The following is a 26210-nucleotide window of genomic DNA, read 5'->3' as shown; positions in this document are numbered from 1 at the left end:
CCATTATTTCAAATGGTGGTGGCGCATTCATTCGCCAGGGATTCGTCCCTCCCTGTATACAGCGAGGTTAACACGCCAAAAACCTGGCGAATTGAAACCCTGGCGAATGCAATTTTTCGGCCCTTTCTGCATAGGCCCCTTAGTGTTAGAACCTGCGATATCTGGTCATGCCTTGAAGTGGCTCGCAGACTTATAATGCTTTGGCCAAAGGGTTAAACTAAATGACCCTTTTAAAGATATATATATATATATATATATATATATATATATATATATATATGTATTTCACTGTGTATTTTTGTCATATTGGATGTAGCTCTGGGCTCCGTTTGTGTTTTGTTTTTTGTAGTATACAGTGCCACGGCCAGTAGCACTCCTTTTGGCACTTATATACATATAGCCATGCATAATAATGGTATATTACTTTCCTCTCTGTTGGCAGTAAGTCCTGGTAAATACAGGTATGCCAGCAGTAGTTATGGAGGTTTTCCCTCACACCATGGTGAGGTGCCCTATGTATGGAGGGGAGTGGCTGTATGCTCTGAGTCTCTGGATAGTGACATCAGGGATGCGTCTGCCTCCTGAAGTATATAAGGCACAACACAGTTAGTTTCAGTGTGTTCCAGCAGCTGTGGAAAGCTGTTGGGAAGTTGTATTGTCCTGCATAAGGGATTGTATGAACACTTTGTGACCCTAGTGACGTAACTAGAGGTCCAGGTTGACCAATCAGCCTGTCTAAAGCCACTCTGTGTCCAGGGACCTGGCACAGATAGGATCTCCCTAGGAGAAGAGGGAATCCCACTCCAATTTGGGAGGGCGTACCTGGCAAAGGGACAGCACGGAGAGATGTGCGGCTAGAGCCGGCAGCTGCATGGGGCAGTCTGCTACATCACCGTCTACAATAAAGATGACCTTGTTAACGATACCCCCACTGTGTGAGTGTGAAGTTACTCCGCAGTGGATGGCACCACCAAGAAGGAGTTCCTCACCAGGACCATCTCCCTGCGGAAGCATAGACCCTGATGAGGTGGAGGCGCGGCACATGATGTAAGTTGAACTCGCACCCACTACCTCAGCTACCTATCCTGTTGGATATCCCCTAATACCATCAAGCGGGAGACTCAGGAGTTCTGTTGCCTACAGGTGCATCACCAAACACACGTAATGGGGGTTGGTTATTAAAGTACCCGGGCCAATGTGAGATTGGGGGGGGGGGGGGAAACCCGTTACATACATATATATTTTGTGGTAGTATTTGGGGGTTATATGAGCTTACTGGGTATCTGTGTGTTTATTAACTTTATCCAGCTGGTCTCAGCTGTTTTGGAGGTTACTAGCCCCTCCTCCCCGGGTTTTAAGCTCGCCCCTCCCCACTTTCCAAATGTACAGGTCTTTTCATGCAGGTGGTTGTGACAGATCCAATGCAGATCATTCTTCCTGTCATTATACAGGTAAAGAAGAGTGCCAGGGTATCAATTGTCCAAAGTATCTATGTGTGTAGAGTTTCCAAATATTCATCATTGGATTCCATTGGTTTGTTTTCACTTTTTATTTGCAACTGAAGAGACAAACAAGACATAAAAGCTTTGATAATACAAGGGCAATATAAGTAGGGGATAAACAAGACTTTATTAGGGATTACAAAGGCTCCATTGTCAGATGCTCTGCTGGGTTCCTCTGCAGACTGATGTAGGATTCTTTTGCATGTGGAACATAGCTGTGTCGTTGTCCTTTAGAAGTAACTCAGAGGGGAACTCAAGGTTTTATTTTTCTGGTAGCTGGTGAGGTGAAGTTTTCCCTGCAGGTCCTCGAAGATGCGTAGATGCAGGAATTCATTACCTCCCACATCAACCTGAAATTCAAGAAGAGAAATGTTGTGAAGAGAGATGTTGTCTGCTCACTCCCCATCCCTCATACACTCAACAAGAGGTCCATTAAAGGTCTATCGTTATGTTATCACCATTTAACGTTTCCCGAAAGGGGATTTGCATGACGATACCCTTGCGTTACTGCCAAAAATAAATATTAAAGGACGCCTGGCTTAATCATATGCAGATCATATGCTAATGTGCCGTTTACCTGACAATGCGGATCCTCACACCTCCGATAATGTTAACGCACAAAAATAACGCAACGATAATTAGGTCACATCAAAACCTGGCGTTACAGTTACATCCAGACCAATATTATCATTGTGTTATTCCTGGGAATAGGGTAAAAGCAATGTACTGAGTATAGGACTTAACCCTTTCCTTTCCAAAAGCTACAAGTTGCATACAAAGATATATATTAGGGATCATATAAATGCCTGAAACTCATTAAGTATATTGGCAGTGTTGATCAAAAAAGATTTGATCAGAAAGGTTTCCCCCTATATACAGCACTCAAATCATATATGGTCTATTGATGGACAAAACAAATGGTCCTGCAGATATGCTGCGGAGAACTGGTAAGTGTCCCAGAATCACCGTGGAAATCAAAAATAATAAAATTTTATTACGTCTACATAGATCATTAAAAACACAGATACATTATTAAAAATCCCCATATTGTGGTGGCTGATATGAATAAATATCGTAGTAATAAGGTAAGTATCATTAATTATTGTCTTGATTTATTCACATCCTCACATCCAAAATTGTAACAGTCAGAGAAAGGCTTGTATATTAAGAGTATTTGTAACACCGTAAGTGTATTCAATGTCAGTACAATAGAGGTATCAGAGGTTGGTGTTTAGAATATAGGGTGATCACTAGTAATGATGCTCTCTGTATATCCCCGCAAAATGCGGACGTGAAACCCCTTCAATACTCCTGGTGTTCACCACCGCTAGTTAGTCCTCATATGTATGAACTGAGAAACAAACACTAAATACACACGGCTTGTTGCAAATAGCAGTATCAAGGAAAATAGTTTAAACACACACAGTCTCTTATGCTGCAACAGTCTCCAATGCAATGGTAAACATTATAGCAGTGAACCGGAATAAAGGCCTCCGCACGATACAAGCCTGCGCGTATTACGAGCAGATCAATTTTGGATGTGAGGATATGAATAAATCAAGACAATAATTAATGATACTTACCTTATTACTACGATATTTATTCATATCAGCCACTACAATATGGGGATTTTTAATAATGTGTCTGTGTTTTTAATGATCTATGTAGACGTAATAAAATTTTATTATTTTTCATTTCCACGGTGATTCTGGGATACTTACCAGTTCTCCGCAGCATATCTGCAGGACCATTTGTTCTGTCCATCAATAGACCATATATGATTTGAGTGCTGTATATAGGGGGAAACCTTTCTGATCAAATCTTTTTTGCTCAACACTGCCAATATCCTATATTTTACCCTCTAAGCACCAATCATTTACTTTGAATAGATATACACAGGTGACTGCGGTCTCGTTTACACATTCACTTATTAACTATAGTAAGTGTTTTAGTGATTAAAGGGAATGTAGGATATGTGTGTGTGACCTAATATGGTATATAACGTATTCATGACTGTATTAAGTATGTGTGTATGATCATTTATATTCATACATACCTCTACAATAATTTTTATTAATGAACTTTTAATAATCTACACTTAAAAGAAATGAAGGAAGGGCACTATAAATAATGGGAAAAGTTTCAGTGTAAAAATGCTAAATTTATCAATATTAGAACAAGATGTGTATTAGCTTTTGGTAATTCACATGACTAACGCGTCTTTGTATGTATGTATGTCTTTATTAATATAGCGCCATTAGTGTACATAGCGCTTCACAGCAGTAATACACGTGACAATCATATAAATAACAAATAATACAAAAAACAGATCGTGGGAATAAGTGCTTCAGACATAAACGTAACATTTCGGAAGAGGACATCCTGCTCCAGGGAGCTTACAATCTAATTGGTGGGGAGAACGTACAGAGACAGTAGAAGGGCAGTCAGGTAAGTGCGTCTGCAGATGACCAGAAGGCCCGGTTCTGCCGGGACAGTCCCGGGTTTTTCATTCCTGTCCCGGTTGCCGGTCCGTCCAGGTAATGTCCCGGTTTTTGGCCCTGGTACCGGTTCTTGTAGCAGGATGCAGTGGCGTGCGATGTGGGGCGCTGCGCGAAGCGGGGGCGCTGTGCCGGGGGCAACGCACGGGCGGTGAGGAGAAGATGCGGTAGCAGGTGAGGATTTGCAGAATGCCGGGGGGTTGGGCTTTTGGAGAATGCCGGCTGGGACGCAGGGGATTGGTAGAAGGATGCCGGGGGCGGGTCTTTGTAGGATGCCGGGCCGCAGGGGATTGGTTGGAGGTCGGAGGATGCCGGGGCGGGGCTTTGCAGGATTCCAGGCTGCAAGGGACTGGTTTGAGGACAGAGCACACTGAGCTGCTTCCTTCTCAGAGCAGATGTGTGTGTGTGTGTATGTGTTTCTGTGTGTGGCTCTGTGTGTGTGTGGCTCTGTGTGTGTGTGTGGCTCTGTGTGTTTGGCTCTGTGTGTGGCTCTGTGTGTGTGTGTGGCTCTGTGTGTGTGGCTGTGTGTGTGTGACTGTGTGTGTGGCTCTGTGTGTGTGTGGCTCTGTGTGTGTGTGGCTCTGTGTGTGTGGCTGTGTGTGTGGCTCTGTGTGTGCGTGGCTCTGTGTGTGCGTGGCTCTGTGTGTGTGTGTGTGACTCTGTGTGTGTGTGTGGCTCTGTGTGTGGCTGTGGCTGTGTGTGTGACTGTGTGTGTGTGTGGCTGTGTGTGTGTGTGTGTGTGGCTCTGTGTGTGTGGCTGTGTGTGTGGCTCTGTGTGTGTGGCTCTGTGTGTGTGGCTCTGTGTGGCTCTGTGTGTGTGTGTGTGTGGCTCTCTGTGTGGCTGTGGCTGTGTGTGTGACTGTGTGTGTGTGTGTGGCTGTGTGTGTGTGTATGTGGCTCTGTGTGTGTGTGTGTGTGTGTGTGTGTGTGTGTGTGTGTGTGTGTGTGTGTGTGTGTGTGTGTGTGTGTGGCTCTGTGTGGCTCTGTGTGTGTGTGGCTCTGTGTGTATGGGTCAGTGGCTCTGTGTGTGGGTGTGTGGGGGTCAGTGGCTCTGTGTGTGGGTCAGTGGCTCTGGGTGTGTGTGGGTCAGTGGCTCTGTGTGGGGGTCAGTGGCTCTGGGTGTGTGTGGGTCAGTGGCTCTGGGTGTGTGTGGGTCAGTGGCTCTGGGTGTGTGTGGGTCAGTGGCTCTGTGTGGGGGTCAGTGGCTCTGTGTGGGGGTCAGTGGCTCTGGGTGTGTGTGGGTCAGTGGCTCTGGGTGTGTGTGGGTCAGTGGCTCTGGGTGTGTGTGGGTCAGTGGCTCTGTGTGTGGGTCAGTGGCTCTGTGTGGGGGTCAGTGGCTCTGGGTGTGTGTGGGTCAGTGGCTCTGGGTGTGTGTGGGTCAGTGGCTCTGTGTGTGGGTCAGTGGCTCTGGGTGTGTGTGGGTCAGTGGCTCTGGGTGTGTGTGGGTCATGACAACGGGACGCATTATGGCGCCAAGGCATCACGTGATGCCACATTGTCATGGCAACATGTCACCGCCTGACGGCCGTGTCTCGTTGTCATGGCAACGGGGTGCGCCACGTGATGTAATTTGTTTTATAAATACATTTTTTAATGTGTCCCGGTTTTTCATTTTGAAAATCTGGTCACCCTAGCAGGGGGCCAAGCTTTATGTATCTGTATAGTATTAGCCACAGTGCTATTCGTATGCTTCTTTAAGCAGGTGTGTCTTAAGGTGGGTCTTACAGGTGGATAGAGAGGGTGCTAGTCAGGTACTGAGGGGAAGGGCATTCCAGAGGTGTGGGGCAGAAGTGCATGTGAAGTGTATTTTTAGCACATCCTTGTAACACGAAAATCCCTGTTCTAGCGCGGCTACTAACGCTCGTTATTTTTGCATATCATTATCTTTGAGGCTACCCATTAAATGGAGGGAATATAACGGACATTGCCTAATTATGTGTAGCATTGGTGCCCCTAGACCACCAGAGACCCCCCCTCCTTTGTGTCAGCGCGGTCGCGGGTGCCGTCGGAGGCAGCGACGGACGCGCAGGCTGTTCACAAAGGTGGGGGCCAGTGCAGGGAGCGCTCGGCATCCCTGGAGCTCCGGCGGCACAACGCGAGGGTGGAGGCCAGTGCAGGGAGCACTGAGAGTCCCGGCGGTGCACTCGGTTAGCGGGTGCCGCCATTGCCGCTACTCGCGCATGCGCAGTGATTGCGCATGCGCAGAAAGTACCGAAGAGCCTTTAGAGAGTCGCGCGAGTGTAGGGAAAGTGCAGGAGAGGTTGCGGCGGCCATTAGGGGTTCGCGCAGGCGCAGGCGCGCACGCGGCCCCAATGTATTTGCAGCCTCCACGGGACTACAACTCCCATGAGGCTTAGGGGCAAGCACACCAGGTGCCTCAGTGTGGCCAATGAGGGCCAAGGATCTCCAGAGGGAGAAAGTGGATACATTGTTTGGGCTGCAGCACGTTTGTCAGTTGGAGCTGGGGAGCTGTGAGGGAAGGAAGGGTGCAGAGAGCATGTGCAGCTCCTGCACAGAGTAAGGTCCCCACATCCCAAGTAAGGCCTCAACTCCCCACCAGGTTAGTGGGTAAGTGCTGAGGGACGGCCCCAGACAGGGATGCTGCCCTTAGTGCGTGTGTGAGTGCTGTCTTGTCAGGATCACGGCTGGCAGGGCTGTGAGGCCTGACAAGAAGGCATAGTGCTAGTGTGCAGCAAGTTGCTGTACGCGTTACGAAGTTTGCAGTGTGTAGTGTAGTGTTAGTGTTAGGGTTCAGTGAGTGTCAGGACTGGGACGAGTTAGGGGAGTGGGGCAGGTTATTACCCCCGCAGGCCCTAGGAGTTTTCCCCAAGTCACCCCAGGTTGCGGTTCATCAGGGACAGGCCCTAGGTTAGGGTTCCTGTCACGTTAGGGTTAGTGAGAAAGAGATAGGGATATAGCGGCGGTTGCTGTTCCCGTGATGCGGTTGGTGTTGCCGTGATTCGGTTGTGTTCCCGTGAAGCGGTTGGACCCACGTTGGGGTTCCTGGAGAATTACCTGGAAAGGATCAGACGGATGCATCGCACGTCTGACCCTTTGAGAAGAGTGTTGCAGGCCCGAGCATCGGAGTGCTCGGAAGGTATTCAATATATATGTGCACCAACAGGCCTAACACATTAATTAGTGACTGCGCAGTCACCCACGTTCTCTACTAGAGTGCGGGACATTGGGTGGGGATTCTCGGGACACTGGGTGGGATCACCTAGTGTTGGGAAGTGTCCTGCGCGACGCAGTAAGTGTCTCCTCTAGAGAGGGACACAGGTTATGATGTTATGATATGTTTTCTTGTATGTTCAGTAAAGTCCCTAGTTAATATATATATCTGTGTGAGTATCGATTATTGTGATTGTCCTGCGAGGAACCACTCCCCCTATGGTGGTAGCCATCGCAGGTGGAGGCGCTGCATCGTTGGAAGTAAGTACCCCTAGTATAAATGCCCCAGGTTCCCCATGGCGGAAGCTCAGCCCCACTGTTCCCCTTTACTCCCCACTCTCTGTGTATTGCTGCCACCTACAGGCCACCAACTGCATCTTCCCACTGCACTTTCCTTCTCCTTGCACCCCATTCATTTCATATGATAGGATATCCCATTCATTGTTGTTGTTGTTGCTAGAAGACTTCTCAACACCATATTGACTAATAGCTTGTTTAATGTACATCATACATATATGATATATAGATATCTTCTTTCTACCCCCTTTATATCTAAAGCCCTCTCCCGCCTTAAACCTTTCTCACTGACTGCCCCACACCTCTGGAATGCCCTTCCCCTCAGTACCCGACTAGCACCCTCTCTATCCACCTTTAAGACCCACCTTAAGACACACTTGCTTAAAGAAGCATATGAATAGCAATGTAGATATTCTGAACACATGATACATAAACCTTGGCCCCCTGCAGACGCACTTACCAGAACTCCCTCCTACTGTCTCTGTACGTTCTCCCTACCTACCAATTAGATTGTAAGCTCCTCGGGGCAGGGACTCCTCTTCCTTAATGTCTAAAGCACTTATTCCCATGATCTGTTATTTATATTATCTGTTATTTATTTGATTACCACATGTATTACTACTGTGAAGCGCTATGTACATTAATGGCGCTATATAAATAAAGACATACAATACAATCGTACAGCCTATTCACCTGAATGGGTACTGGCTGCCTTAGGCGTTTGCATAGCTTTATCATGTAAATGTGGACCTTAGTGTCTTAGTGTCTTAGAATTACTGTCACATCCCATCTTTTCCTGTTGTGTATAGTAAATACCTTTGCAGAATTCCCCCTCTTACCTTACCTAAACAAGCACAGAAATGCATCATTGACCCTTATTATATTTGGATTATATCTGGAGCGAAGTGGCCTTTTTATACCCAAATCCACCATCTTTCTCTCCTAATATGAGAGGTCGTCTTTCCCCTGACAATTATTTTAAGATGGGATCCTCTGTTTCCAAAACAATTGTTTCCTAAAACATCTCCGTTGTCGATTACGGTTCTCTTGTCAAAATCTATTCGTTTAAAATGTTCCGCTATCTTCTCCTGTCGGCCGCCTGGGGTGGCACTTTATGGAGCTGCCATGTGGGACCCAGGTAGGGTCTGGAGGAGAAAAGGAGAGGGGTGCGAGAGAGGGCACAGTGAGAGGGAGGAGTGAGAGAGAGAGAAGAGTGGGAGTGAGAGTGGGAGTGACAGGAGTGAGAAGAAGAAGAGAGTGAGATGAGTGAGAGAGAAGAATGAGAGAACAGTGGGAGTGAGAGCGAGTGAGAGGGAGGAGGGACAGAGAGTGGGAGTGGGAGAAGATGGAGAGAGTAGGGGGAGAGTAAGAGAGAGAGGCGTGTGAGTGTGTGTGAGAGAGAGGGGAAGAGTGAGCAGCACTGTGTATCTTTGTATTTAAAGTTTGTGGTAGAAATCCCTGGATTCCAGCGGCACAGCTTGGTAGATTCAAGAGACCAGCAAGGTGTAAGTTAAAAACAGAACTTTATTGATAGAACATGGTATATGGGGGGTAAAACTCTTACGCGTTTCGGACCTACAAAGTCCTTAATCATAGAGTTGATTCGCGCCGTTTGGTTCCCCAATCTTTAAAGGGTAAGCCCCTCCCCCCTGCGTCATCGCGCTGCGTGATTTTGGCGCGAAAATCGCCAAGCTATCCCCTCATTGGTTAATGCTATCAGCCACTGAGCAGCCTTATGCCGCGAGTGTGTCCCGAGCAGGGGAATGACGCGCATGTTGGTAACTGCGCGCATATCCCCTCCTTCCTGACAGATCGCGACGTCGCTAGGCAACCAGAATAAACAAATACAATGAGTTGCCCGTCTCTGTGTTCTATGAGGATAAATACTGCATCGTGAGGAAATGGGGATGGTGGGGGGGGGGGGGGTGGTGGGGTAAGGGGGAAGAGGGAAAGAAGGGTATGAGGACAGGGACAAATGACTGGGGAAGAACAGGAAAACGGATTAAAATAAAAAAAATGGCATGATGCAACATGCACAGTGATAATTAACAACGTATATAGCAGACAAAAACAGTTAAAACCTTATATAGCAAATCTTTTAGCTGCAATAGAGAACACATAGTCTATGAAAAGGGCAATCCATTTATGCTATTTGTTCCATAATTAATCATTGCAATATATTTATCTCAAAGCATCAAACAATGTGTCCCTATTGTACTACATGTTAAGATATAGTGATCAATCATATCTGTGAGTACCATATTAGTTTCACCATATGGGGGAATTAATATTGACCCCATATATTTTAATTAATGTGATAACCAATAGTATATTAATTGTGGTATATAAACAAACAAAGTAAATTATATATACTGCATGTATACTCTAGATGAGATATTGTAATAGTTGTTATATCAGAATAGGTATGATAAAATCTATTATATGAGTAGACCCCAATTTTTTCATGGAAGTTATTTTGACAATTAAGTATTTCAAGTATTTTGATGCGTGAGGCAAATGAATAATCATAGGTCAATGTGTGAATCCAAAATGAGGACACTATACTGATGTTTTTGTCAATTGAGGAAGTGTTTCAACTCCCAGTCCTGATTCATGCCCCTGGGTGCCATTGTCCCAAGGGCATAAATCCAGAACATCTCTCGACGATTTAATGAAGCCTCCCTGTGTCCCCCTCTAGGATGCATAGATACATTCTCGATGGCGCTGTATGTAAATGTTTTAATGGATCCTAATGGGCATGTATTAAAATGGCGCGCTACGGGGAATCGTTCGTCACGTTTTTTGATGCTACGGATATGTTCTGTGATCCTCACTTTTAATGCTCTAATAGTTCTACCTATGTAGCCACTGCCACATGCACATTTCAGCAGATAAATCACAAAGTTGGTGTTACAAGTCATGAATGTTTCAATATTGTATGTATGACCCGTATAGATATCCCTCAACGACTTTAGGGGTTCCGCATATTTACAAAGGGTACATTGGCCACACTTATAGAATCCCTTTGGTAAATGTGTTGATTTCTTATTCCTAGAGCTAAACATACTAGGGGATACATAGTTGCCGATTGTCTTGGCTTTTTTGAAAACCAGTCTCGGGTTTTGTCTAGTGTAAGGATCTAATTCTGGATCTAGTCTTAGAACTCCCCAATGTTTCTGTAAGATGTATCTTATCTGCTCTGCTTGTTTGGAAAAGGTGGTTATGAAGAGAGGGCCCTGTTCAGTATCGTTGTTATGAAATGGTTTTTTGGGGTTTCTTTTCTTAATCAAGTGTTCCCTATCTGCTTGTAGAGCATGTTCATAGGCACTCTCCAGGTCCCTCTCGCCATAACCACGCTCTCTGAACCTTTGTTTGAGTTCTTGAGCTTGTACCAAAAAGGACTCTTTTGTGGAACATAGCCTCCTTAATCTTAAAAATTGCCCTTTGGGTATCCCCTTTATAAGTGGTCTCGGGTGGGCACTGTTCGATCTGAGCAGAGAATTTTTGGAATTTGTTTTTCTATATATACTGGTCTGAATTTGTTGTCCAGTATCTATATAGAGGTGCAGATCTAAATAATCAATCTGTTTTTTTTAACATTTTTTTAAGATTAAGGAGGCTATGTTCCACAAAAGAGTCCTTTTTGGTACAAGCTCAAGAACTCAAACAAAGGTTCAGAGAGCGTGGTTATGGAGAGAGGGACCTGGAGAGTGCCTATGAACATGCTCTACAAGCAGATAGGGAACACTTGATTAAGAAAAGAAACCCCAAAAAAACCATTTCATAACAACGATACTGAACAGGGCCCTCTCTTCATAACCACCTTTTCCAAACAAGCAGAGCAGATAAGATACATCTTACAGAAACATTGGGGAGTTCTAAGACTAGATCCAGAATTAGATCCTTACACTAGACAAAACCCGAGACTGGTTTTCAAAAAAGCCAAGACAATCGGCAACTATGTATCCCCTAGTATGTTTAGCTCTAGGAATAAGAAATCAACACATTTACCAAAGGGATTCTATAAGTGTGGCCAATGTACCCTTTGTAAATATGCGGAACCCCTAAAGTCGTTGAGGGATATCTATACGGGTCATACATACAATATTGAAACATTCATGACTTGTAACACCAACTTTGTGATTTATCTGCTGAAATGTGCATGTGGCAGTGGCTACATAGGTAGAACTATTAGAGCATTAAAAGTGAGGATCACAGAACATATCCGTAGCATCAAAAAACGTGACGAACGCTTCCCCGTAGCGCGCCATTTTAATACATGCCCATTAGGATCCATTAAAACATTTACATACAGCGCCATCGAGAATGTATCTATGCATCCTAGAGGGGGACACAGGGAGGCTTCATTAAATCGTCGAGAGATGTTCTGGATTTATGCCCTTGGGACAATGGCACCCAGGGGCATGAATCAGGACTGGGAGTTGAAACACTTCCTCAATTGACAAAAACATCAGTATAGTGTCCTCATTTTGGATTCACACATTGACCTATGATTATTCATTTGCCTCACGCATCAAAATACTTGAAATACTTAATTGTCAAAATAACTTCCATGAAAAAATTGGGGTCTACTCATATAATAGATTTTATCATACCTATTCTGATATAACAACTATTACAATATCTCATCTAGAGTATACATGCAGTATATATAATTTACTTTGTTTGTTTATATACCACAATTAATATACTATTGGTTATCACATTAATTAAAATATATGGGGTCAATATTAATTCCCCCATATGGTGAAACTAATATGGTACTCACAGATATGATTGATCACTATATCTTAACATGTAGTACAATAGGGACACATTGTTTGATGCTTTGAGATAAATATATTGCAATGATTAATTATGGAACAAATAGCATAAATGGATTGCCCTTGACATAGACTATGTGTTTTCTATTGCAGCTAAAAGATTTGCTATATAAGGTTTTAACTGTTTTTGTCTGCTATATACGTTGTTAATTATCACTGTGCATGTTGCATCATGCCATTTTTTTATTTTAATCCGTTTTCCTGTTCTTCCCCAGTCATTTGTCCCTGTCCTCATACCCTTCTTTCCCTCTTCCCCCTTACCCCACCACCCCCCCCCCACCATCCCCATTTCCTCACGATGCAGTATTTATCCTCATAGAACACAGAGACGGGCAACTCATTGTATTTGTTTATTCTGGTTGCCTAGCGACGTCGCGATCTGTCAGGAAGGAGGGGATATGCGCGCAGTTACCAACATGCGCGTCATTCCCCTGCTCGGGACACACTCGCGGCATAAGGCTGCTCAGTGGCTGATAGCATTAACCAATGAGGGGATAGCTTGGCGATTTTCGCGCCAAAATCACGCAGCGCGATGACGCAGGGGGGAGGGGCTTACCCTTTAAAGATTGGGGAACCAAACGGCGCGAATCAACTCTATGATTAAGGACTTTGTAGGTCCGAAACGCGTAAGAGTTTTACCCCCCATATACCATGTTCTATCAATAAAGTTCTGTTTTTAACTTACACCTTGCTGGTCTCTTGAATCTACCAAGCTGTGCCGCTGGAATCCAGGGATTTCTACCACAAACTTTGAATATGGAGCGTTGATGCACGCAACCAAGGAAGCAGACCTCAGTGAGTATTGTTTTTCTCCCCAAGGAGACTTGATGACCGGTAACAGCGCTGCAGCTATAGTGACCTGCATGGCACTATTCCACACACCCATGGTATGTTATACCTTTATTACATCTCCTTATCAATACATATGGATCATCTCACTTGATTAGTGGATTTATCAGTGGTTGTGGTATTGCTGCTTACACATAGCACTGGGTCCAATATCTCACTGTATGGTTTAACTGGCTTCATACACATATGGACTGTCATTATACATATGACTGGAGTTTGGAATTGGATTGAGCACTGTTATTGGGACCTATGCCCCAAACCATCGATTATCTTTGTATTTAGATGGATATTATCTTTATCAGTTTTAATGTTTATATTAGACACTCTGACACACACCTGCACTCTGCACTTCCATTATATCACAATGTTTGGGATTATTTAATAAAGACAATTTGTAGAAGTAAAACTACTGCAGTAACGCCCTGTGCATATAGATGGCGCTATATGAATAAAGATATTCACACATACATACATACAAGTATTTACCCACTCAGGTAACATTACTGCCCCCATTATTAATCATTTCATCTTAATATATAAATCTGAAGTTTGTGGGGTTGTAGATGTGGCCAATCAGATTCGTCCGTGGGTCTGCCCGCCCACCCGCGACTCTCATTGGCCAAGAGGTAAGCTCCACTGTGACACACACACAGACACACACAGACATTGGTCCCTGTGTCCGCCCCCACACCACTCTCATTGGCCAAAAGGTACAGTGACATCACTGACACACACCTACTTCACTCTCACACACTGACACTGACACACCATACCCCCAGCGAACCCCTGCAAAGTCCAAGGTAACTTTCATCCATCTCACACTGTCACCCCTGTGTACACACACACACTCACTGTCACCCCTGTGTACACACACACACACACTGTCACCCCTGTGTACACACACACTCACTGTCACCCCTGTCTACACACACACTCACTGTCAACCCTGTCTACACACACACTCACTGTCACCCCTGTCTACACACACACTCACTGTCACCCCTGTGTACACACACACTCACTGTCACCCCTGTCTACACACACACTCACTGTCACCCCTGTCTACACACACACTCACTGTCACCCCTGTCTACACACACACTCACTGTCACCCCTGTCTACACACACACTCACTGTCACCTCTGTCTACACACACACACTCACTGTCACCCCTGTCTACACACACACTCACTGTCACCCCTGTCTACACACACACTCACTGTCACCTCTGTCTACACACACACTCACTGTCACCCCTGTCTACACACACACTCACTGTCACCCCTGTCTACACACACACTCACTGTCACCCCTGTCTACACACACACTCACTGTCACCCCTGTCTACACACACACTCACTGTAACCCCTGTGTACACACACACTCACTGTCACCCCTGTCTACACACACACTCACTGTCACCCCTGTCTACACACACACACTCACTGTCACCCCTGTCTACACACACACTCACTGTCACCCCTGTCTACACACACACTCACTGTCACCCCTGTCTACACACACACTCACTGTCACCCCTGTCTACACACACACTCACTGTCACCCCTGTGTACACACACACTCACTGTCACCCCTGTCTACACACACACTCACTGTCACCCCTGTCTACACACACACTCACTGTCACCCCTGTGTACACACACACTCACTGTCACCCCTGTCTACACACACACTCACTGTCACCCATGTCTACACACACACTCACTATCACCCGTGTACACACACACACTCACACCTGAGACCATGCCTCACACACACTCACTGTCACCCCCGTTCACTCCCGTGTACACACACTCACACCTGAGACCAATAAATACGGAAAATACGCCACCTAATAAAAACGCCTTCAGCTCCACACAGACGCCCGCACGGACCGCACACACGCCTGCCCGACACTCCCTGCACACACGCCTGCCCGACACTCCCTGCACACACGCCTGCCCGACACTCCCTGCACACATGCCTGCCCGACACTCCCTGTCCACACTCCCTGTAGCCACGCACACACCACACTCCCTGTAGCCTCCCTGTAGCTGCGCACATTTTACTGAAGCTGCACCCGCCATAGCCTGCACCCGGCCGACACTCCCTGTGCCACACACGGCCATACCACACTCCCTGGGACTGCGGGGGGGGGGCGGGGCAGGGCCTGCGCCCGAGAAAGGCACCGCACGGGACTGCGGGTTTTAGGGCCTGCGCCCGAGAAAGGCGCCGCACGGGACTGCGGGGGTGGGGAGGGGGGGCGCGGCCTGCGCCCGAGAAAGCCGCCGCTGAGCGCTGCACGGGACTGAGACCTCTGTGTGTGTGTCACTGTTTTTGTGTGTGTGTGTCTCTCACTGTTTGTGTGTGTGACACTGTGTGTGTGTCTCACTGTTTGTATGTGTGACACTGTGTGTGTATTTGTCTCACTGTTTGTAAGTGTGTGTGTGTGTGTCTCTCACTGTTTGTGTGTGTTACACTGTGTGTGTGTGTGTGTGTGTGTGTGTGACACTGTGTGTGTGTGATACTGTGTGTGTGTGTGTGACACACTGTGTCCCACCCCTCCTGTCCACTGTCCCCCCCCCCCTCCTGCCCACTGTCCCCACACCCCCCTTCCTGTCCACAGTCCCCATCCCCCCCTCCTGTCCACTGTCCCCACCGCCCCCCCTCCTGTCCACTGTCCCCACCCCCCCCCCCCCCTCCTGTCCACTGTCGTCCCCCCACCTCCTGTCCAATGTCGTCGTCCCCCTCCTGTCCACTGTCCCTCCCTCTGGGGGGGGGGGGGAACGGAGAAAGAGGGGGAGCACAGAAATGGGGGGAGAGGAGGGAGCGGGAAATTTAACTCTCGGGCAACGCCGGGTATATCAGCTAGTAATGAATATATGCAGTTTCCTCAGTATAATGTGCCAGAACTCCATTACCCTGAGTCCAGCACAGAAATACATCTGATTATATGATGGTTTCCAGGAGACAGCGATGCTTCTGTGAGTTTGAGGTTTCAAAATTATTGCATTCAAGCTGAACCCCCTTCAGTGTACATCTGCATTGCCCCAAAGGCGAACACCTGATGAGATTCCCCAAGAGCTGCTCCCCTCTGCACAGGACCAGCATGCTAAGGGGTAACTTCTGCTTTTGCTTGTACTATGAGGAACGTCAACTCCACCTCTGGAATGTTAATGAACCAGGAGGATGAAGGGCTTTGAATTCACAGCTGCATTCAATCTGAACCCCCTCAGTGTACATCTGCATCGCCTCAAAGGCAGACAGCCTTTGGCGCAGCCGAAGGGCAGCTAAAGGGTGTGATCTGTCTGCTGCTGCAGTTCGCTGATGTTTGGTGATGTTAAAGCTTCTCTATTTCAATCTGAAACTCACCAGGCCTTTTGTCCCTTGTACCCAATTTTCCAACTCTATCTGTCCATGAAATGTTTGTGAATTGACTGTATAACCCTGTTCATTTAATGTAACCTTGTATTGTTATAACTCTGTGCCCAGGACATACGTGAGAACGAGAGGTAACTCTCACTGTATTACTTCCTGGTAAAACATGGTATAAATAAATAATATTATACCACGGTTTTAAATCTGCCGTATAAGTAGTTCTGATCTAAGTGCTATTAGGCACTATCAGAGTCCCTGACAGGTCCACTCTAACTATAAAAATGTGGTGTTCCTGATATCAAACAGTGAAGACCTGCCCTGCTGTGCTGTTATCCCTCCGAGGGGTGCTCCCAACCAGGGGGCAGCAAGGCTAGGGCTTCTCAGTGCACTATAAGACTAGTCACTATACCCGTGGCCATACTACCTGGGTTACTTGTGTACAGGCAGTCCTCGTTTTACAACGCTTCGCTTTACAACGAACGGCTTATCCAACGCTCTTATAACGCTTTGAAAGTTGTTTATGTGTAAATAATATATATATTATATTATACTATATAATATATTATATTATTATATTTTATGTTATATTATATATATAATACAGTATATACACGGTATAATGTATGTGTGTGCTGCGTATCTTATTGCCTGCGTAAAATATTTGGTGTATTTTAGTGTTAAAAATGCCTTCAGGGCAGCAGCGGCTTGGAAGCAAATAAAAGCCCCAACTAGAGGCACAGTTGTTAAAAGGATCAACACAGTTCTGACTATGGAAAGACTGACAGCGACGCTCCATAAAAAACTGCCGCAGTTCCAAAAAACGTGGGAACCGTGGCTGGAGTCCCAACCCCCGGGGCTGGCTTAGGTCCAAGCCATAGGGACCCCCCCCCCTCTCTCCCTTGTCCCCCCTCCCCTCCTTCCCATCCCCGTCTGTTTGCCCCCCCCCCCCTTTTTTTTCTTTCTCTATATGTTAAAATGCTTATTGGAAACTCTGTCCTAAGTTCGGTCGTGTGCACATGACAACTCTGTATCCTCGCTTATATTTTTCCAATAAAAAAAAAAGAGTGAAAAAAATAAAATAAAAATGCCTTCAGGAACGGAACCTTTCATTTAAACAGTGTTCCTAGGGGAAAACGTGTTTCAGTTTAAGACGTTTCGCTATCCGACGCCATTTTGAGTAAACGCATTGTGTCGGATAACCGAGGACTGCCTGTATATGGGGGGAAAAAACCTGTCCTGTTCCTTCAGGTATTAAATACTGGGGAGTAGACAACGTCGAGTGACATTAATACATAACTCCTTTCAGGACTAGTGATATAAAATATGAGTTGTGCAACCGAGATGGTCTAAAAAAACAGTCCTGTTTGCGGATACTGTTCAAATACACGAAGTCACTAGCAGTTATCAGCACTCCCTGTACACCTCGGAGGGGTCTCTACCCCTGAGTGACCAGCGTTATCTTTGGGTTTATTATAGATCAGCCTTTTAGGGATTATCCCATGAATCCATCCACACAGTCACTAACGGCACCTAAGGGGTAATTATAGTCTGGAAGAGGCTACCATCCCAGTTTCCATTGTTTTTTTTTAACTCAATTTTTTTATTGGGTACAATCATGTCAAACAGTACATACAAGGGTGTCATGATCCCATGACAGTGGTGCTTTCAACAATCTGACAGGGACCCAATAACTTTTTCCATTTTCTTGGGAGTGGTGATTGGATGGGAGGGTGGGGGGAGGAGGGGGAGGGGGGAAGACACACATGGGAGGGGGGGGAAGGGGGGGGAACCTAGGAGAGAGAGGGGGGGGGGTGGGTGGCGCGCTCCTACCTCCGCGACTGCCTATGGGTATATTTATTTTGTTAGCCACGGGTCCCAGGTGTTTAGAAATTGGGGTATTTTCTTTTGGAGCAGGGCGGTCAGTTTCTCCATTGACATAACTTCGTTAATTCTGCTAGTGACAGTGGTTCTAGAGGGGGCTTTAGTCTGCTTCCAAGCGGCAGCGATGGAACACCTGGCTGCCGTCAGTATGGCCGTTATAAGTCTGGACATCGGTGGATGGAGATCACCAGTTTCCATTGTTTTGAGATTCATTTTATTTTAATTAAATTCTGTGTTGTCTAAACGTCATTGCTTGTTGGATATTTTTTTCATTTTTTGTTTATACTTAAAGTTAAGTTTTAATTATCTTATCAGTTCACTACATTGACCTGAGTGCTGACTCTCTTTTTCTTGCCTTTGCGAGTATTTCTTTACTGCTGATCTTCCTCTGATTGAATTTACTGTATGTGAAAAAAAGACCTCAATACATTGATGCGTAGGCAGGTTATAAATCTTAAGGCAAAAGGGGCATTTTCATCCATTAAAACCTCAAGTGACTGTCCTTGAAATGTCATCTTCCTCATCCGATATATGTGTCAATTAAACTTCTCGTCTGAACTGAAGTTATTCTAAGAACGGTTGACAAATGTATCAGATCTAATTATCACGTTTCTTACACAGGACATATGTTCCAGAGAATGGAACTGCTCCTCCATGGCACACGGCATGTTGTTTATAGATTATTCGTAATAAATAGATCCTGTACTGGCTAGACCAGTTCCTAAAGTGTAGAGATTTGGTGCATCTTCCCTTTGCCCTGCGGCGATCTTAGGACGAGAGGTGTGGTAGAAGCATAACCAGCTACAGGCACTCAGTGCTGCCTATCACTCATCCAGTTTATAAGGCAGGACGTGTCTGCAATTCACACACTGCCAGATTGTTCTATGAAATTAACATAACAGTCTGCTTCCTAGAGTCTCACACAGAGAAGAAAACAGAACATGATAGGCCAGCAATTTAAAGGAAAATGCTACACTCCCCAGGAATAATATAATAAAACAATACAAATACCGGTGCTCCTGGTCCACGAATCTCTGCTTGGTACCCCCAATAACTTGAAAATAAGGAAAGACCTAGGCACTGCGGATTTCTGCTAGAAAAGTGATTTAATAATAGCCATAAGTTGACGTTTCGGCCTCCAAGGGCCTTTCTCAAAAGCAAGTGGCATAATGTGGATTATGTGGATTATGCCACTTGCTTTTGAGAAAGGCCCTTGGAGGCCAAAACATCAACTTATGGCTACTATTAAATCACTTTTCTAGCAGAAATCCGCACCGCCTAGGTCTTTCCTTATTTTCATGATAGGCCAGCAATAAATTCCTCTACGTAGATCAGCTGTGCACCTCTCTGCAGGGACCAGAAGAGTGTAGAGACCAACAGACTATTTCTCTATAGCTTCCAGCTGGACATTCTCTTATGGAGACTGCAAAAAGAAGATGGCACTGTGTGTTGGCCAATAAAGAACATATTGTTTGTTGTAGTAAACTAACAAATGTAGGGTATATATATGAAACCTTTATTGGCCATTAGAATAATTGGAGCACATGCCCCTCAGGTCCCTTCTTCAGAGTCTCCAAGGGCACTTTATAAAGACTAGCAAATCATTCAGCTAGACACTTTCAGAGAATCCCTCTGCAGAGACATGAATAGCATCCCACTATAGAGGCCAGCAGAATGGGTGTTATTGACTGTATTGTATATACATCATCTATAAGATTAATTAAACAGGCTAGAAAATAGTGTAGTGGACAGGAGGCAGGTTTCTCCAGCACTGAATGTTTTTTTAGAAGGTTCTAAAGGTCTAAAAAAAAAAACATGATTTCCCCTCAACCCTTGTTTACCTTAACAAAGTAGTTAATTCCAGCAACAACCTGAGATGCATACTTCACGGCTTTGAATTTTCCAAAATTTCTCCCGTCCATTTTTATGACCTGTGGTTTTATCTGTGTGGGAACAAAATATTTAAGTTGGAGAGGAAGAGATCTCAGCACTGCCTAACCTGAGCTTCTGCACGGAGCATATACTTGTATTCTGAACTGGGCTTGATACGTTGATGACATTCTTCAGGAATGATAATAGAGGAAGATAGTAAAGTAATAAGGTTAGTTTGTTAACTTAATGATATTTCAATATTTTTCTTTATAATGGAGCATTTCAATGGTTATTTTTCATGTAAAATATCCCCATATTATACACCATTGCCTAGTGTAACATGAAAATTAAAAATACCAAACCAAGTTCATGGTCGTACATTTTAATGATAGTTCTTCTTAGATGCAGTAGTGTGTACAGAGCTTCCAAAATGTTTTGCTTTTGGGTTAGGGTGAGCTTTCAGGAAGCTTTTAAAATTCTGAAAGCTGGGGTTGAGTCTGATTTATGTAGGAGTGCTGCGGTGCGCAAACTGGAGCCGGAGAGGAGGTAAGGGGGACGGGGGGTGGCGCGAGCATGGAGGGAAGCAGGAGGGGGGGGGGTGCGAGCAGGAAAGATTGCGTGGCGCCGTAGTAGTGAATTCAAGAGTGAGGGTGCAGCACGGGAGAAGTCTTGTAGGTGGGAATACAAGGAAATAATAAAGGAGGAGTGGCAGAGGTCATGGGCATAACAGAGAAGGCATGTAAGGGAGTATTTGGGGATGAGATGTAAGGGAAAGAGGGAGCATTACTGAGAGCTTTGTAAATCAGAACCAGGATTGACAATTTTATTCTAGAGGATACAGGAAGCCAGTGAAGGGATTTGCATAGTGAAGCAGCACATGGGGAGCAATGAGTGAGGTAGATGAGTCTAGCAGAAGCATTTAGAATGAATTGGATTGACGACAGGTGGATGAAGGGAATGCCAACTAGGAGAAGGTTGCAGTAGTCAAGGCGGGACAAGATGAGGATTTACTTTGCTGAGTCAATGATTATCCTTAGCCAGCATTCTTGGGGTGTTGATGAGATTGTGTTATTATTGACTATGATGGAGAGTGTGGGTGTAGGGTTGACAGAAGGGGAAAAGATTAATAAGTCTGTTTTGGACATGTTAAGCTTCAGGTAACGGTGGGATAGTTGGTGACACGGGACAAGGGAGAGGGGGAGAGGTCAACGGAGCAAAGGTAAATTTGGGTGTCATCAGCATAAAGATGATACTGAAAACCAAAAGAGTGTATTCGTTCACCAAGAGAAGAGGTGTAGTGTGAGAAGAACAGAGGGCCAAGGACAGAGCCTTGTGGGACCCTAACAGATGGTGGTAGTGAAGAAGAGGAGACATGAGAGAAGGAAACACTGAAGGAGTGGTTGGATAGGTAGGACTTGTACCAGTAAGTGCTGCATCACACAGAGGTCAATGGTGTGGAGAGTGCGGAGGAGAAGGGGGTGATAAACTACAGTTGTGTGAAAAAGAAAGTACACCCTCTTTGAATTCCATGGTTTTACATATCAGGACATAATAACAATCATCTGTTCCTTAGCAGGTCTTAAAATTAGGTAAATACAACCTTAGATGAACAACAACACATGACATATTACACCGCGTCATGATTTATTTAACAAAAATAAAGCCAAAATGGAGAAGCCATGTGTGAAAAACTAAGTACACCTTATGATTCAATAGCTTGTAGAACCACCTTTAGCAGCAATAACTTGAAGTAATCGTTTTCTGTATGACTTTATCAGTCTTTCACATCGTTGTGGAGGAATTTTGGCCCACTCTTCTTTACAACGTTGCTTCAGTTCATTGAGGTTGGTGGGCATTTGTTTATGCACAGCTCTCTTAAGGTCCCGCCACAGCATTTCAATCGGGTTGAGGTCTGGACTTTGACTGTGCCCTTGCAATACCTTCTTTCATTTCTTTTTCAGCCATTCTGTTGTAGATTTGCTGGTGTGCTTGGGATCATTGTCCTGTTGCATGACCCAATTTCGGCCAAGATTTAGCTGTCGGACCGATGGCCTCACATTTGACTCTAGAATACTTTGGTATACAGAGGAGTTCATGGTCGACTCAATGACTACAAGGTTCCCAGGTCCTGTGGCTGCAAAACAAGCCCACATCATCAACCCTCCACCACCGTGCTTGACAGTTGGTATGAGGTGTTTATGCTGATATGCTGTGTTTGGTTTTCGCCAAACGTGGCGCTGTTGTAAGGAATCCACTACTGGCTTTGACTATAACCTTGCAGACCTGTGCAGTTGCAAGCTTCTTCTGGCAATATATGGCACAGGTGCTGCCTCTCATTGCAGCTTCTGCCCGGTGCTCTTTCATTGGAGGAATTCTCACACACCCTCCTCCTGTGATTGGATCTCCGCCCTTTATATTCTAGGCGTCGGCACTGAACCAGTGCCGAGCATAACTATTCCTACCTCTATGTTACTGTCTCTGCCACAAACCACCCCAGGCCTCTCTCATAGCGTTCTTACCTTCCAAGTTCCTGAGTATCCAGAGGCCTGGTCCTGGACGTCTGTGCTGAAGCGTTGTTGCCAGCACTGGCCTGCTGCTATCTCCTTGCAGTGGCCTACCCTGGACGTCTGTGCTGAAGCGTTGATGCCAGCACTGGTAACTGCTGCATTCCCTCCTAGCAGTGGCTACCCTTCCTGTCCTGCGGCCTGCTGCTATTCTCCTGCAGTGGCCTACCCGGGACGTCTGTGCTGAAGCGTTGATGCCAGCACTGGTAACTGCTGCATTCCCTCCTACCAGTGGCTACCCTTCCTTTCCTGCGGCCTGCTGCTATCTCCTTGCAGTGGCCTGCCCTGGACGTCTGTGCTGAAGCGTTGATGCCAGCACTGGCCTGCTGCTATCTCCTTACAGTGGCCTACCCGGGACGTCTGTGCTGAAGCGTTGTTGCCAGCACTGGTACCTGCTGCATTCCCTCCTAGCAGTGGCTACCCTTCCTTTCCTGCGGCCTGCTGCGATCCTCTTGCAGTGGCCTGCCTTGGACTTCTGCGCTGAAGCGTTGGTTCTTCCCGACGCTGCCCTGCGGTGAACTTCGGCCAGCCTGCTGTCTCCTCCTGCTGAGATCGGCGTCATGGGCCGAGGCCGCTCCTCGCGCAGAAGCCACCCCCGCGCTCACGCTCCTAAGCTGAAGCGGGGCACTCCTGACTTCCTGTTGCCGAACTCCTGCTTCATTAACGACGATGCTGCCTTCTCCAATCCTGACCCTGCGATGTACGACTACGAACTGCGCACTCCGGATCAGTCTGCGTGGACTAAGGTCGGTGATTATATAACCCCACCTCAGCCCCGCGGTCCGGTCCCGGTTTGTGGCGAGCATCGGCGTAACAGCTGTGCATTATGGCCAAACATCTCTACTTTGGTCTCGTCTGTCCAAAGGACATTGTTCCAGAAGTCGTGTGGTTTGTTCAGATGCAACTTTGCAAACCTAAGCCGTGCTGCCATGTTCTTTTTAGAGAGAAGAGGCTTTCTCGTGGCAACCCTTCCAAACAAACCACTTGTTCAGTCTTTTATTAATTGTACTGTCATGAACATTTAACATGCTAACTGAGGCCTGTAGAGTCTGAGATGTAACTCTTGGTTTTTTTGCAATTTCTGAGCATTGCCCGGTCTGACCTTGGGGTGAATTTGCTGGGACGTCCACTCCTGGGACGATTGGCAACTGTCTTTAATGTTTTCCACTTTTGAATAATCTTTCTCACTTATAACCCTTCCCAGATTGATGGGCAGCAACAATTGCTTCTCTAAGATCATTGCTGATGTCTTTCCTCCTTGGCATTGTGTTAAAACACACCTGAATGCTCCAGACCAGCAAACTGCTAAAACTTCGGCTTTTATAGAGGTGGTCACACTTGCTGATGATCAGTGAATCAAGAGCATTTGATTAGCAGCACCTGTCTGCTACTTAGCATCTTAATTCCTATGGCAGCAGTAAGGGTGTACTTAGTTTTTCACACATGGCTTCTCCATTTTGGCTATATTTTTGTTAAATAAATAATGACATGGTGTAATATGGCATGTGATGTTGTTCATCTGAGGTTGTATTTACCTAATTTTAAGACCTGCTAAGGAACAGATGATTGTTATTATGTCCTGATATGTAAAACCATGGAATTCAAAGAGGGTGTACTTTCTTTTCCACACAACTGTATGTCAAACGTAGCAAAGAGTTGCAGCAGAATTAGTCATTAGAAATTACCCTTAGACTTAGCAGTGAGTAGATCGTTAGCCACACACGTTTCATAAAGCTATCTCAGCAGAATGTAGAGGGCGGAACCCAGATTTAAAGAGTGAAGCAGTGAATAGGTGAAGACACAGTGAGTCAAGCAGTTATATACAAGCTGCCCAAGTATCTTGGGGGAAAATAGGAGAAGTGAGATAGGGCTGTAGTTAGAGAGAGAGAGAGGTTGGGTCGAGGATTTCTATAGAATGGTCATGATGAGTGCATGTTTAAAGGAAGATGGAAATATGCTGGAGATGAAAGAGAGGTTAAAAAGGTAAAGGGTAGTGCTTAATTTGCCAGACAGTGAGCAAAGAAGATGTGAGGGAATAGGGCCAAGCGGAAAGTCATAGGGTGAGAAGATTAGAGGATGAGAGTTGCATAGAAACCCCCTCCCCGGTCACAGGGAAAATTAGCTGAGGGTGGATTTAATGCTTTCGAGCACGGAGCTGTCTAAATTAGCTTTAGAGTGCGGTAGCTGTCATTAGTAAGGCTGATAAAAGTGTACTGTTGTATAACGAGGTTGCCGGATCTGGGCAGGAAAGGGTAGAGATGGGAGAGAGACAAGTCTGTGGAAACGTAGAGGAGATGTAGAGCATGTAGGTTTCTGTACGAGCATGTGGAAATACAGAGGAAACTGTATGCTCATCTGCATGTCTTAGGCAGGTCTGCATGTTAAAAATGTTTTTTGAAGCAAAAAGTGGCACTCTGTGCTCATTTGCATGTCATTTCCCAGAATCCCTTGCTGCAGTGGAAGTGCTGTGTGCTGGGTGATAATGGTGAAAGGCGGGGTTGCAGACCTGAATTAGACATGCAGATGAGCATACAGTTGTATTTACATTTGCATATTTGCTTTGCTGTGGAGGGTTTTTGTCACTTTTTTTACTCACCATAACTTAACTCAGTATGGTAACCCCCATCCTTTAGCTTCTCTGCATACCCAGTTAACCAACCCCACACTGATGAGACCCATTAAGGTCGAAACAGCTGGCTGTGGGTGGGTTTTCTGGGTATGCACCTTAAACCTGACTGTGCTCAAAGCTGTGACCATGCAGCAAGCTTAAGCCTATAGGGAACCATGTTAAAAATGTGCTCATTTGCATGTCATTTCCCAGAATCCCTTGCTGCAGTGGAAGTGCTGTGTGCTGGGTGATAATGGTGAAAGGCGGGATTGCAGAACTGCCTAAGACATGCAGATGAGCATACAGTTGTACTTACATTTGCATATATATATATATATATATATATATATATATATATATATATATATATATATAAAATAAATAAAAGTATATATACATATAGAGCAATGCGTTGATGGTAAAGGTAATAAATAAAAGTACTGGTACTCAGGGGCACTGCATGACATTACCAGTTTGTCGCCTGCGTGACCGGCTCCTCTTACCTTGTCACAGATATCCTGGATTGCTTGGTCCGCTGGCTCTACAGAACCTATTCCTCCAGTACTCATGGTCGCAACTTAAGCAATGTGCACACAGCAGATAAATGAGACAGAAGTATCAGTGTCACAATTATCACAAAGTATCACAGCACGGAACATCTCAACAATTTATAGTTATGGGCTGTACCATGTGTATAAAGCAAAGGGGGAGTATTAATATGGGAGGCCTTCTATCACACATACGTT

General features: G+C 45.6%; 1 protein-coding gene across 1 annotated transcript; it reads right to left on the bottom strand.

Moving 5' to 3' along the window:
• Window positions 1-1534: 1534 nt before the first annotated feature.
• LOC142490501 (cystatin-A-like) lies at window positions 1535-26131 on the bottom strand. Its single transcript, XM_075592868.1, has 3 exons — window positions 25968-26131; window positions 20262-20363; window positions 1535-1852 (listed from the first exon to the last, which is right to left on the bottom strand). The coding sequence occupies exons 1-3, from the start codon at window positions 26031-26033 to the stop codon at window positions 1733-1735; spliced, it is 288 nt and encodes a 95-aa protein (XP_075448983.1). The 5' UTR covers window positions 26034-26131; the 3' UTR covers window positions 1535-1732.
• Between the last annotated feature and the right edge of the window lie 79 nt (window positions 26132-26210).

The sequence above is a fragment of the Ascaphus truei genome, chromosome 3 (assembly GCF_040206685.1).
Source record: "Ascaphus truei isolate aAscTru1 chromosome 3, aAscTru1.hap1, whole genome shotgun sequence".
Taxonomy (NCBI): Eukaryota; Metazoa; Chordata; class Amphibia; order Anura; family Ascaphidae; genus Ascaphus; species Ascaphus truei.
The sequence above is the reverse complement of the archived record's forward strand: the minus strand, read 5'-3'. Positions and strand labels throughout refer to the sequence as shown.

What these genes read in the sequence shown, in the direction of transcription:
- LOC142490501 (XM_075592868.1), bottom strand. Translation starts at nt 26,033, where the DNA reads ATGAGTACTGGAGGAATAGGTTCTGTAGAGCCAGCGGACCAAGCAATC. An exon ending in TCCAGGATATCTGTGACAAG is followed by an intron (nt 20,364 to 25,967) that starts GTAAGAGGAGCC and finishes GTTCCCACACAG; the next exon opens with ATAAAACCACAGGTCATAAA. An exon ending in GAATTAACTACTTTGTTAAG is followed by an intron (nt 1,853 to 20,261) that starts GTAAACAAGGGT and finishes CTTGAATTTCAG; the next exon opens with GTTGATGTGGGAGGTAATGA.